Source organism: Betta splendens, chromosome 21 (genome assembly GCF_900634795.4).
Source record: "Betta splendens chromosome 21, fBetSpl5.4, whole genome shotgun sequence".
NCBI lineage: Eukaryota > Metazoa > Chordata > Actinopteri > Anabantiformes > Osphronemidae > Betta > Betta splendens.
The window spans coordinates 13,512,700-13,527,526 of NC_040899.1; the positions used below are offsets into that span (position 1 = coordinate 13,512,700).

Sequence of the window (14,827 nt, forward strand, 5' to 3'; positions counted from 1 at the left end):
TCGTGTTTACTGTTGTACGTGCGTGCGTGTGTGTGTGTGTGTGTGTGTGTGTGAGATGCCATTTCTGCCTTGAACACAGAGACACCTGTTCATATACACACCGCGCCACGTTCACTGCAGCAGCAAAATGAGGCGGAGGGTGAATTCCAACAGATGAAGCAAATACAAACTAAAGGCATCGCTGTCGTTAGGAAGAGCAGCCTCTCCTTTATCAAAAACATTTACAATCTTTTCTACCTGCGTCTATGAATCTCGCTGCGAGGATCCACCCAGCATCAGCTGATACACACATATATTTTCTTCTTCTCTATGTCACATACTCTGTAAAAGCTAGCGAGCATCACCCTATTTTGGAAGCCCTTTATTACTGTAGCCTTTATCTAACTGGAACTACAGTAACCTGGTGTAACGCACTGAACAAACAATAAGAAGGAGGAAATTAGCATCCATGGCACATACACAACCTTCTGCTTACATCCTCTGCAACATATTACAATGTACAGTACAGTATGTGTCTGTTTTTATCATATATAGAATATAATGGGATCTTATGTTTTAATTTTGTTGTATATCTTCAGATTAAACCTCCAAACATTTAGATAAACCAGACTATTTTTAACAGCAGTTTTAAATCGTGTACGTGGGGTCTTACCACTTCTGGCGGCACCCTGGTAGCCAGATCATGGATGGCCTTTCCAAGGATACACAAGGAGGACAGAACAAACACAATCCCCAGGACTACGCACGCTCTGCAACAGACAGACAGACAGACAGCAGTGGAGTGAAAATATCATATATAAAACAGGGAGAGTAAGTTCAGAAATACAGTAAACCCACAATAAAGATTCAAACTAATTTTACCTGCTTCAAGGTATGACGACTACCAAAACACCCACTGTACACAAAATTCCATTTGTTTGCTTTTTAACAACTAGACAACCAGCAGCAGAGCAGTTGAGCCTTGAAGGATCAGATCTAATTCTGAGACGTTCAGCCGCATCGCTTCAACAGACGAGAGACCAAAAAGATCCACGTTTAAAAGGTAATATGAGAATGTGCAACGCAATGAAAATAGCAACACAGCGACAGTTTATATAACCTCTAATGAGAAAATCTGTCATTTACACTGTATAACTAAAAGTTCAGATTAACATAAACATGTCATGAATCATAACCTTATGCGTAATGGGATTTTTTGAGTATTGCATTAGCTCACACTTTCACAACCGTCGCCAAAACACCACTTTTTGAATCACGGCGTTCATCTGCTCAGCAAAGATCAGGTGCTTAGAGATTCTACATATTGAGGCTCCGAGGCGTTCATTCGTTTTCTGCGTCGGGTTCCAGCTGGGGCTTCAGGCGGCGTCGAGGAGCAGCACCACATTCCTCTGCATCCGTTTCTCCCCCAGACGTGCGTTTCTTTGCCGTTTCATCCGCACTTTAAAGCATCGGCGTTTTCTGCGTTGCTTCATCATCAGTCCGTTAAGGCGGCGTCGTACTTACATGTACTCTCTGTGAGCCGAGTGCACGGCGGCTGCATTGCTGTAGCGCCACAGCACGATGACGGACGACAGCACGTCCAGCGTGGCGTCGAACTGCAGCGGAGACAGGAACCGAGTGAGAGAAAGGAACAGGAGGGAAGCTACGTTTAAAGGTCAAGAGGCTTCTCTTTAAAAATGGCCCTTTCATCTTTAGAGGAGCTCTGGGTCACATCTCATGCATATACACTTCCTGTAGCTGAGCTACTTGATTAAAATTGTAACAGACAGTGAGAACTTATTAATTAACAAGATTTTTTAATAATCAGACAGAGACGGTCAGTGCTGCGCACTTTCATTGAACTCCTCACGATTCCCAATCTGCTTTTTTGGCCTTTGACCGTTCGGTAAATGACTGCAGCTCAGTATAAGTGAACACAAATATCCGCCGCTGAGCTCCGTGTGCCCCGTCCCTCTCGTCTGCCCCGTTACCTTGGAGACAGGGGGTCCAATAACGCTTGGGTACGGGCATTCATTAATAAATCACCGAGCCCCAAGTTATGACTGCTGATCAATGCAAATGGAAGAAGGAGTGAAGGCGGAACTCACTGCAAATCCGAAGGCTGACGCGCTGTGTCGCATGAACGATACGGCTGAGGAGAGACACAAACAGAGACACAAACAGAGACACAGACACAGACACAGACATGACAACTTTGTTATTTGACCCTTTTTCAGTCATTTACATTTCATGCTCTGGACAGTTTGACTCATCGTGTATAATAAAAATGAAACTGCAGGCTCCTGGAAGATCAGTAGAATCAAACCAACTTAATAAAACTTAATGAAACCACCCCCAGCATTCCAGACCTACTGTAACCGCTTGATGACATTTCTGGTGTCCTGTGTTGTGTTAAGGCCACTGTTGCTCATTGTGACGGTCCCACCTGGGCGTTTCTGTCCTTCTGCCTGCCCTTGTGCTCGTGTCCCCCCCTTCGCTGCCTCCCCAGTGTTTCCAGGACAGCGTCTCTGGGGACACCGTATCGACAGCTACATCGCCATGGTAACAGGAGGTTTAAGGGGAGGCTGGGAGTGGGTTTGAACTCGGCAGAGCTTTCATGCTGCTCCCCTCAATCTCTCTTTGTTTTTGTCATCCAGCCAATCTCTCTCTCTCTCTCTCTCTCTTTATTGCCCTCCACAAGATCTCAGTGTCTTTCAGCTGCTTATACATTCTGGTTGGCATAAACTGCTTGACAACGGCATAAAGAATATGATGCAAAGTTCTTCCCGAGCAGAGATGGAACCAAAGAGAGGAGAGGTGAGGGCCGTCCCAGACTGACCCCTGACACCAGACAGCTGCTGCCACACACACACACACACACACACACACACACACACACACACACACACACACACACACACACACACACACACACACACACACACACACACACACACACACACACAAACACACACACACGTGCATGCAGTCACTGTCTCTCTCGCTCTCTGCAGAATCCAGACAGGTCGCAACAGGCAAACAGATGAAGGCTCCTCACTCTCCAGCTTTTTTTATGACGCGTTAACGTTTTGCTTTTGCCAGTTAAAATACTGTCATGCTGTTTCTTAACTTGTCACATTCACAGACAGCTGTATAATGAATTGAGGAACCAATTCATTATGAGTCTGGATGATAAATTTGTCTAACACATCATACAGAAAATATATCAGACAAACAAGAAGTAATAAAATAATAAAATGAAACGCATTTAATACGTATAAAAAGCTACGTTTGCCATAGTTAGAAACTCTTTTTGTTATTTTTGATAATGCTGTTTTTGAAGTAACCCGAGTTGGAGCACTTGGTAAGTGGTCACACACCTATTACATTCACCGTGTTGCATTATTTGACTTAACGATCAGCTGACTGTGTGCTTGTTGTAAATGATGCCAAACAAACCCACATCCCACGCATGAAGCAGTTCACATCACTTTGAAAATGCATATTCAATTCCTGCTTAAGTAGTTAATGTTATTATTTTTGTTTTTGATTAGTTACAGCTGATTTTGAAGCTGGTTTTTAACATTTAAAATGATTCAACGGTGTTTTGCTGCTTCATAACACCACCAGTTAATCACAACATTAACACAGATGGAAAAGGGAATATAATTTGTAATCCAACTAATACTTTAAAGGAAACCTAATCTCTTGTTATTCTGACTTGACATAATCACATTGAGCTAATCTGCTGGCTGTGCTTTTCTATAATGTGTCTTAAGATCTGTGACCTTTTATCACATGATTCGACTTGTGTGCTGGTGTGCTCATTAAAACGACAATCACACTATGATTCTAATGCTTAGACTGCATCTTATTTTGCCTCTACTCCACCAGCCAATGAAATCAGCCCAACAACACCAAATACACAAATCTATTAGTCTATATACATTTTCTGCTTGGATCACCTTTTATTCTGTGTCTTCGCACCCACACGCATGTTGTGTTGTAAAGCCCTCACTCTGCAGCGAGACCAGCTCGGGTGCACGTCGCGATCCTGAGGATAATTGGCTCCTGCTTCTAAAAGCCTTTACTTGTGACCGTCTACATTCCAAGTGAACCTCTGAGACATGAGCAGAGCTGGAACCTGCACTGACCGATAAACTGTCATGGAATTAGCCCATTTCTGTCAACCTGAGTGTCTGTTCTCTGAACTCCACTCAACCAATGGTAGAGTAGCTTAAGAGTCTTATTCATGACACAGAAATGACAGCTCTATATATTTATATACTAAAGCATTAATACAATACATGCAAAGAAAAACAATATCCCGATGCAATTGGTATAGTGAGGAATTTTAACAGCATTCCAAATTGTAGGATGTTCATGGTTAGATCTCATATCTAACCTTGTCATGGCCGACCAACTTGTGACTACTGCATGACTGGAAGCACGAAAAACGGTGGTTTTATTGCAACCTTCACGTCACCATTACCAGATGGTAGCAAAGACGGGCGTATTTATTTTGTGTGCTGGAGCTGAATTCATGTTTCACCACCAACACTTTGCCTTGGTAATGAACTGCATCATGCACATGCAGACTTCTTATTGCTGGGAAATTAGTAAGTGATTTGTTGAAAAAGAAATTAAAAGAATAAAATGCAACCTATATATTGGATAGTGCAACCACTAATGACCTAATGTGCCACACACACACACACACACACACACACACACACACACACACACACACACACACACACACACACACACACACACACACACACACACACACACACACACACACACACACACAGATCCTTAGTGGCCTTTTTTCAGCCCTGTTTTAAATGTATGTCACTTCCAGAAAGAACAGATGTTCTTCTTCTGCGTCTGTGTCCTCTGTCTAGAAACTCATTTTGAAGGCAGCTTCTCAGCCTCATCACCATCTTATGTTCAGCCTTCTTTCAACCTGTAGTCCTTCAATCACTGCACGAGCCCGTTTTGTGTGTGTGTGTGTGTGTGTGTGTGTGTGGTCGTCAAGCCAAACAATGCAGAATCCCACATAAGCCACCCAGTTGAAAATAGCATTTTTTTCAGTCCTCGCAGTTGTTTATTTCTCCGGTCGCCGGTCTCAAGCTCATTCGGACGTGCCAGCCGTCTGTGTGTTAACCTCCTGCCAGGAAATCGATACCCCTCTGGAGGCGAGCAGACACTATACTGTGTTACATCCTCTGGGTTGTTAGTTAATCAGGGAGGCAAGCATGCATGACCGGTGCTAACAAGAGTCGGGAGCTCGGAGGGAGAGGGTGGTTACGATGGAGCTGGAGGAAGAAGAGGGAGAAAACAGCGAGGAGCGATGGAGAAAAGACGCTAGTCTGGGAAACCGAGACACGACCGATACACTATTCTGTCCGTTTAGGTCCTCTGCTTTTTAATGTCCGCTCAGTAATCCACTCAGAGACCCCGCGGTCACCTGCGCAGCTCGACTGAGCTGCTAAAGGAATGGTTACAACTTGGCAGCAGTAAGACCCTAATTATCAGCGAGATATGCGAGAACCGGGGCCGGTGCCAACACCAAGCGCTCACGCTCACTCTCCAGCTCTGTCCCTCTGTTTGTCCCCAGTGTTCACTTGGCGCTGATTAGAAGCAGAAAATAGACGGATCTGGTTCAGAGCAGAAGAAAATTCAAGTGTTGTTATTTAATATGTTACGCTCTTCTTAATCTTAAATGAGACTATTACTATATACTGGAGAGTTTATTACATAGTATTCTGCAAAGATGCACTAACATATTTGATATTTGTTTATGTATTTAGGCCTGTAACATTTATAAACTTGTTATTACATCTCTGATGGGCGTTATAAGAAATCACTAGCATCAGGCGGACAAACTGCACAGTGGCTTTTATCCATCAATAAAGGTGTCATATTTAACACCAGACCCATGCACAAATCTTTGTTCAGTTACATTAGTCCAGACCGACACACATCAACACGCAGCTTGTCATCTCCATCTTCCAGTAAACAACCTCGGCTGTTGACTGTATGAAAACAGTCCATATCAAATTAGCAGAACCATTTGCAGTCAAACAGAAATGTAATTACGTCCTCCCCTCTGTTCCTCAAGGGCACAAGCTCTATTCCAGGGATGTGAAAATCAATTACATCATCGGGAACAAAGGCACAAAGAGAGACACGGGGGGAAAAGAGGAGGGAGAACGATGCAGAAATACAATAGATGAGAGGAGGCAGGAGACGGTAGGAGCCACTTGTGTGTCGCCAATCAGCGACTTATCTGATCTGAGCTGTGAGAAAGATCTGGCAATACAGTTTTCATTGAAGCTAAGGAAAACTGCCTGATGACATCACGGCGCTTGAAGTGCGCGAGCGGCTCATTACGCGGCCGCGCTACAGGTAAATCTGCCACGGGCACGACGGGAGGAACCGCCAAGAAGGAAGTTGTAAACAAATGCAGAGACATGTACGAGCCGGAAGGAGACGGGAGGAAGAGGAAGCAGAGGGTAATGAACAGGAATTATGCATCATTAAACTGGACCAAACAAGATTTCTATGCAAATACACCTCTCAGAAGGGTCGCAGAGATATGCAGCAGCCCAGCGCCGGTTCAAAGCGAGGGAAACGCACGGTTCCATGCGGGTTTCAGGTCACTGGCGTCTTGTCTGAGAGCGGGGTGACCTTGCTGCAGCCCCCTGACGCCACCAGAGCTATCGATCCACGAGGGCTCCACGCTGCACCAACGGCAGCCTGCCGAGCTTCAGGGGGGTTTGTCAGCGTTCATCCGCGTCTCGGTGTGTGATATTTATTAGCGACAGCCCCAAACAGTACACAAAGGGTTAATGCCAGAGACACTTTGGATTTTTCCCGATGATGGAGGACAAGATGCAGTTTGAAATTTGGCCCTTCATCTCAGTTCTGACGCCTCAGCTTTTCAGGGCCATGTTTATATTTAGGCCATCGCATATAATTAAACATTTAGGAATTACATACAATGTTGTAATACTCCATTCATAGAAGACAGGGTTGGGTGGGTGATGTTTGTGTGTTTGAGCCTTGAGGACGATCCTAATTAGAGGCTCTGAATCAGCATACAGTAAACTCTCACCTTCTGTGAACCAACACAAGCACAGGCTACAGACGCACAACCACATCAGAGCCCAGGTAAACATTCATCTACATTTACAGTAGCAGCAGGCACAACACACACACACACACACACACACACACACACACACACACACACACACACACACACACACACACACACACACACACACACACACTCTGCAGAAAGATCCAAAATGGCTGCAGCTACTTGCTCAGCTGCAAAATGTTGCCATTAATAATTCAGGACCTACTGCTTGTGCTTCGCACTCCGGCTGACTTCACCCTGTGAAAATCCCTACTAAGATTTTTCCTTCCTCGCTTTCTCCCCCACACGTCCCCCTTTCGTCCTTCTACTTAACCTCCCGCCTCTCCATCCTCGTCCCCTGTTGGTGGCTTGTTGGGTCCCTTCCTGTCATTTACAGTAAAAGAGAAATCAGGCTTCTCTTTTGTCATACATTACATTACATTACAGTATTCTTATCTGTTTCTAACCCCAGTCATTTTGCTTCCCTCCTCTCCTGTGTCTCTTCACTCCTTCATTAACACCCCTTCACTCCTCAGTACCTCCCCCCTGTGCTCCATCACTCCCCTGCTCCATCAGTCCGCTCCTCTCCGTATCGATCTGTATTCGGCCGGGATTGCAGTCGATGGATGGGCGCAGCGAGGCAGTTGCCATCTGTGAGCGGCTTGGCACTGGGGGACTCACCAGGGTTTGTGTGGAGATTAAACTAGGACAAGCACACGGCTGATTGGACTAATGCTTCCTACACACCTGCAGGTTTTAAAGAGCTTCATCCCGGAAACCTTTTAAAAGCCCAGGAGTTTCAGGATGTCCACAAACAGGATTTTGATTATTTACATCATATAATAGATCATTATTCCTACTTTATAATTAATACTAATACTAATAAAAATAAGGCAGAAGGTACAAACAAAACCCAGCAGACTAAATTGCACTGATTAATTTTCCCTGAGGGTCCTCACAGGACCTAATGCTCCAGCTTATGGCAGCCTAGGTGACAGCTTTATGAGAGATTAAATTAGCAGAATATAAAATATGCTGTCAAGGTCTCCACTGCAGCATTACAGCAACAGCCAGAGCTGAGGGTATAGAATCATCTGATATGGAGATGGATGTTGCGACGCGTGGCCCTCCAGCGAGCCTTGGTTTGTACTGTACGTCTGTCGTCTCTGTCTGTGCTGTCACTTCCTGTTTGCTGTTTCCTGCTTTGGTCGAATCAGGTCCATCACCTTCACTTCACCCATTTGTTTTGTTGGTCGGATGGTTTGTGGTTCGTGTCTGTCTGAGCAGTGAATTTAAGTTCAGACATTTTGTCCTTCCAATACATTTTAGTTTCTGTTCATTTCTACAGTATTTCACCTGCATAACAGTGACTTTTAATTCTTCCTTTCTGCTACTAGCTATATTTACGACCTGCTGTAATTTTTAAAGATACTTTGGTACTTGTTTCCATAATAATCATAAATCATCTTGTCAGTGAGCTGCGAGTTGGTAATACATGTATGAATACTATATTTGGCTTACTAGTAATTGTAATTAGTACATGGACAAGACATGAGTATATACACACATACATAGAAATAAACTACACTCCAAATACAATATGACATGTTGCTGATGACATCTTAACCCTGCAGATTCAACCTAAACAGATCTGTTATGCAGTCTCTGTTTTAAACAATGTGAATTTCAAATCATCTGAAGGCACGTTCTATTACTTATTATTAATCATTTCAAATAAAATAATTTATCCAAATAAAATAATTGGAAATGGTCATGAAGCTTTAGTGATATAGTCTCACACTGCAGAACACTTAGCAGAGTCCATGACGCTGCCAACATGGAGCAGCGATCCAACTGGCAAAACAGCGTCTCACAGAATGGTCGGTTTTTTCAAGCACTCGTTACATGAACTCTGCAAATAAGTCGATTACAAAGAAAACTACAAACGCTGAATGTGAGAGGAATTAAATGTTAAACCCAATTAAACTTGATCACATAACTCAAAAGAGTTGTATAACAAACTCATCTGAACGAGAAACTGTCATACGCTCATAAAGGAAAGATCTTATAAAGACAGTTGGTTAAGTCATAAAAGGGGCGGATCTTCTTTAAATAGTAAATTACACAGGTTTGAGTGAGTGAGTGAGTGAGTGAGTGAGTGAGTGAGTGAGTGAGTGAGTGAGTGAGTGAGTGAGTGAGTGAGTGAGTGAGTGAGTGAGTGAGTGAGTGAGTGAGTGAGCTTATTTTGAGGAGCCAAAGCTAAATCAGACTCAAATCCACTCCAATCTTCCAAACATCTTATCTACAGTGTCCAATAGCAGCACATTAGCACAAGCAGAAACTCCTGAGCAGCATCCTTCACTGTCAGAGTCACTAGTCAGCTAATGGACTTGACAGGAAAAGGAAAGATTTCTAGTTGCAGTTAGAAACAGAACCAGCACGAAACAAGAAATGAAAGAAATGACATCCAAACCCAGAATGGCCTCGGGAATGCGTTCTCACTATACACAGAGATCAAAAGATGAACATAGAACGAAAGATAAACATTTTTAGCTTTTCTGTGTATGTTGCTCAGTAAATCAGTGGTTCATTTGTTTTCTCCTCTGAATTATACTGACAAGACATTGACTCATTCCTTCTGACAACAAAGACAACGTCCACGAGTAAAACCAGAGGCTGAAATGAAGCGTAGTCATTTAGATCTTTTCCATCATTCTCACAGGGATGAACCTGCCTACCAAGGAATTTCTATTTAACATGTTTATACTTTTACTAATATTTTGGTGAGTTAACCTGATATTTCCACATTTCATTTTAGTTTCAGCTTCTAAACTCAAACCCAAGTTTCCAGCAAACACTATTAAATGACCTGGGCATAGTTTTAGAGGAAATTGTACTGTAGCTATCACAACTATATAACCGCTCTCTGACAACATAAACTGATTCATTAGACACTATCTTTTTCATATAATCTTCCCAACATTATTAAAAAAAGAAAGATAAGATTGTCCCACTGGGGAGACTGAGTGTTATGACTTGCAGAGGTCCTTGGCAGGCAAACAGTTAGCGCTAATTACCAGCCTTACACACAACCGGACAGCTGCAGTGGTGGTAAAAAATGTTGCAGCATCTGTTCAAACCCAGCTCGCACACAGCCGTGCTCCTCGGTACAGAACCCCGGTGTCATGTATTCTGGGTGCGACGGAATGGAGGCACCTGAGTCTGACTCATCTCGGCTCTAGTAAAGCACTGAGGAGCGATTCCAGCAGACGCCTGAGCAATCGCGCTGCTGCAGCCCTCTCCATTTGTTCAATGATACCAGCACTTGAGAGCCACGATAATTTAGTAGCCTCTCTGTCAATTTCCCATGACTGTGCAGCGGTCGGGCCGTATTTTTACGTGCGCTGGTATTATTTGTAAATGGAGATGTGTATTTGGATGGATTTGTACTGTTCAGCAGGCTCCACATATGATGGATTACAGGTTACCACTGTATGTGGAGAATATTTAATAATCTGATTTGCAGCTTTAAAGTTGACTTAATCACTGGACTAAATTTAAATTAGAATATATTGCTTTCAGGCATGAAACACTGGGCGACTAGAATACTAAATACATTACCATCAGTTTTAATCATTAATTTTATGTAGAGAACAAAAAAAAGAAACCTTCTCCACCTCTGTGCATTTTTCTAAATGTATTCAGTTGTGTCTCTTTCTCTCTCTGACCTTGAGGAGGTGCTGATTCAGGCCGAACAGCAGGCGGAGACTCGAGGAGAGAAAAGGAGAACGCTAGAGACGGACAGGAGAGTGATAAATGTGTATGTGTTTTTATATCTGCGCAGCCTTTGGTTAAACACAAGCGCACATGCTGTGGGTAAAAACCGAGGCAGACAGTGTTTTGGTGGTGGAAATTCAGAGCGTAGGTCTCTTGTGTTGCCTCGACCACAAAACATTTCCTCTACAGTTTAGTAATGAGCCCTGTGGAGACTGTTCTGCATAACAAACTGAGATACTGTACACAACTAGGCAAGGAATTACACACACACACACACACACACACACAAACACACACACACACACACACACACACACACACACACACACACACACACACACACACACAGAAGAGGATCCTATTATAATGATGTACTGAATGAAGATTAGCTGTCACATAAACATTACTGCAGTGGTTAACATCCAAGGCATCGAAACCCCAAAGACTGATCATATTGATCATATTATTTTGCAACTATTCTGCACTTGAGTGCAATATCTCCTCTAGGATAAAGTCATGCAATTATATTTCTCTTTACAAGTGTTTTGAACAGGTCCAGACCCCAAAGGTTTCTCTGAGCACCTTTATTGGCTTCTTCTGTATTATGCAGTCTGAGTCTTCCTGCAGAAACAACCCAGCTGTTAAGACCTTGTTAGAAGCAGGATGATTGTGAATCGTGATGTAGCGGATCGTGATGACGGTGAAGTGAGAAAATGAATAGGCCTTCTTTATCATTCACTGGGGAAGCATGAGGGTCAGCAAAGAAGCCACGCGGCCTCATTCATTTCATTTTTCCAGGCAACGCTGGTGATATACAGTATCATAAATCGCCTGTTTGTCTGTGCTATCCAGATTATTCATTATTAACAAAGTCGGGGAATCGGAGCTTTCGCAGTGCCCACAGTGACAAGCTGTGCTGTCATGGCAGCTGCCGTCTCATTATCATTCACCGTGGTAACAACAGCTCAGAAGGAGCTGATAGGCTCCTCAGATTAAAGCATGTGAGCTACTGGACCGGCCTGAAAAGTGATTGGTAGCTGAAGAAATGAGCGTTAAACACATTCTAGCATTGAAATATGAAACATACCTGAAGACAGTGGTGAGGTTTCTCTCTCACGCTGACTTTTAGGGACTCGTGGTCCCCAGGGGCGAACCCACATTCATGCTGAGCAGCTGCAGCCCACTTTCCCTCATTCAAATCACTCACTCACACAGTTTCATCTCACTTAAATATATATGAAGGTAGAGTCACGACCAGCAACAGCCTCCGTGTATTTTCATTCTGTTCTGTCGGGTCTTATTAGCCTTCGTATCTACTTGCCTACCAGCAAACTACAGATACGAGTGGTCTGCTTGCTGTGGGTTGATCCCTTCGATAAAACTGTGAGGGTCCAATCGTTACACCAAGAAATCAGTGTCAAATTCCTTGTGCTTCTGCATTTTCAGGCTCATAGAGCATGAATACTAGACGTCTTCCTGCTGACTCCTTATTGAATCCCTACACACACATTGCACTTCCATTATTCTAACAGAATTCCTCCTTAAGGGTCATGGGGTCATCAGAAAAGAGTGTGGACAGTTCAACGCGAGCTCAAAACATAGAGACGGCCAACATCAGCCACCAGTTACCCCAACGTGTAACATGTAACACATGCATAGACCGGCACCGTGTCATCTGATCGACAGCGTGACACTCTACAGAGACCGTGCATGTCCAGTGGCCAACATAAGCTTTAACACTCTAATATGTACACCAACAACAAGTCTATGTAGTCAAGAAGAGCAGACTGAGTTTGTTACTGTTCATAAGCTTGAAGGGAAAATTACCTGAGACATGTTGGGGTGTGCAAATTTAAATTAGTTTATTAAATTTAATTAGGGGGGTTGATGTCACACTTCAGAAATAAATGACTGTTTTCCCTCTGATATTAAAAAAACGCTAGCTGAATCTACTGTATCACGCTGAGTGTGAGTGTCCTGTCGATTGGGCAGCTTGAATTCCATCTATGAGTGTTTTACATCAGCCAGGTAACCAGCACTAACCAGTCAGCACAGATCGGCGGCCTGTAAAGCGTTAATGGAGCATTATTCTGCTGCTGAGGGGGAGTGAGAAGAGGCCAGCGAACCGAGGTCAACTCTCGAGTCGCTTCTCGGCACAGGCCTCGCTGGCGTCCCCTTTGTGCCTCATGCCTCCTCCTGGAACACGAGCCGACAGTGCAGCATGCTGTTCATTCAGCAGCAGAGCCTCCTGACTCACTGTTTCAGGCTGAAAACACTGTAAGATCTATTTTGGTTTCATCAGCTACAATCAACACTCACACATATACATAAACACGCAGCAGACAGGCGCTGACTGGTATAAATTAAGCAGCACTAGCTGTTCGGAGGCGACGGAGCATGTAGTGCAAATGAGCCCTGTGTGTGTGTGTGTGTGTGTGTGTGTGTGTGTGTGTGTGTGTGTGTGTGTGTGTGTGTGTGTGTGTGTGTGTGTGTGTGTGTGTGTGTGTGATCCCGACATGACGGCTGCTTGGGGACTTCGACAGATGAAGACAGAGCACTTTGCATTTGCAGCAACGATCTAATTCAGACAGAAGTTGATCCGATTTTCTGTAGGGAACCAAGCGGTACCGGTTAATTCAGAGCGTGTAAAGCGTCAGTCACGCCCGGACCCACTCGCGGTACTGGTGCTGCTCTCTCTGTCATCCACCCTGTTCACGCTGTCTGACTGCTGCTTTACCCGTCTGCCTGAAGAATCGACATGAGACACTGCTTTGACTAGACTGAACGCAGAGGAGGGTTTGTTGTTGAGCCAGAATTTCATGAGTGGGTGCTGGGTTGCTGCTCGCCGCTCAGAGCACGGTTTCAGCAGTGGAACAAACCAATAATTCCACAAGCGACCATAATAAGTAACGTGCGGGAAGGATTTATGGATGATTTTTCTTACTTGAACCCCAGGAGCTCCAGAAAGTACCGTACCTCCACCAGAACCCGGCTGCTTCCGTCCTCTAGTTCTACTGTTGCTAGATGAATACAGGCTCCGCTGAAGTGAAGGTCAAAGTCATTTTATAAAAACAATACTTTACTCGTGATTGAAGTACGGTGTTTTAGAGGTATAGAAGCATATGGTTCGTCTAACTTCCGTGAAATTAATGTTTACTTTTCATCCCAGCTGTCACTTTTCTCTTTCACTCTTTACTTAAAGCCACAATCTGTCATTCGTCTCACTCTCACTTCATCTTTAACTCTGCCTAAACTGAAGTTATGCAGTGTTTCATTGATTCCCAACAAGATACGAGGGGAAATGGAAATGACTCCGTTGGAGGTAAATTATACAGTAGCCCACTTTTTCATGCTTCGTCATCAAGTCCTTTAAACTTCCTATTTCCCTGTTCCATCAGCCCAAAGGTAAAGGGCTCGATAAAGCCTTCGTGCATTAAGGGAGAAGAATGGACTTTCCCAGTCGCTTTCCCTGAGGCCACCTTGGTCAGCACATCATTCCACAGTAGCCAATGGCAGCACCCGGAAGCCTTGCTAATGGATCTATAGAAGGAATCTGTTTACCATAGATCACTATGGATCCAGCTGATGGCTGCTCCACGGGTTGTATCACCTGGTCCTAAATGTTCACAGTGTTTATAAATTAAAGTTGGGAGTTTACATGTGTTTGATTTAAAAATGAGTAACTGCTGCAGTGGTGAACTGAGCGTTCAGCTTGTTATAAAATATGACGTATGTTAAGGGTGTTTATTAAGCAGTAGTAGGAACAGTTTATTGCTTGGTTAGGTATCTGGTTTAATATGCTATTATTTTTAATAATCCCAATTTTCAACGCTATAATCTGATAACACCAATTGTACCTGAGCTGTAAAGTGGTCAAAATGGAATCAGTGCCACAACAGAACCACAGTAGGAGAATGAGTA

The 14,827-nt window shown here is 43.8% G+C and overlaps 1 protein-coding gene across 1 annotated transcript in view; it reads right to left on the minus strand.

Annotated features, from left to right (window-relative positions):
• Positions 1 to 14,827, minus strand: part of tmem163a (transmembrane protein 163a) — a 35,087-nt gene that overhangs the window by 7,580 nt on the left and 12,680 nt on the right. Inside the window, exons 3-5 of the mRNA XM_029135882.3 lie at positions 2,088 to 2,131; positions 1,504 to 1,595; positions 653 to 749 (exon numbers count right to left, since the gene is read on the minus strand). Of these exons, the coding sequence (XP_028991715.1) occupies positions 653 to 749; positions 1,504 to 1,595; positions 2,088 to 2,131 (233 nt within the window). The remainder of the gene's footprint in view (positions 1 to 652; positions 750 to 1,503; positions 1,596 to 2,087; positions 2,132 to 14,827) is intronic.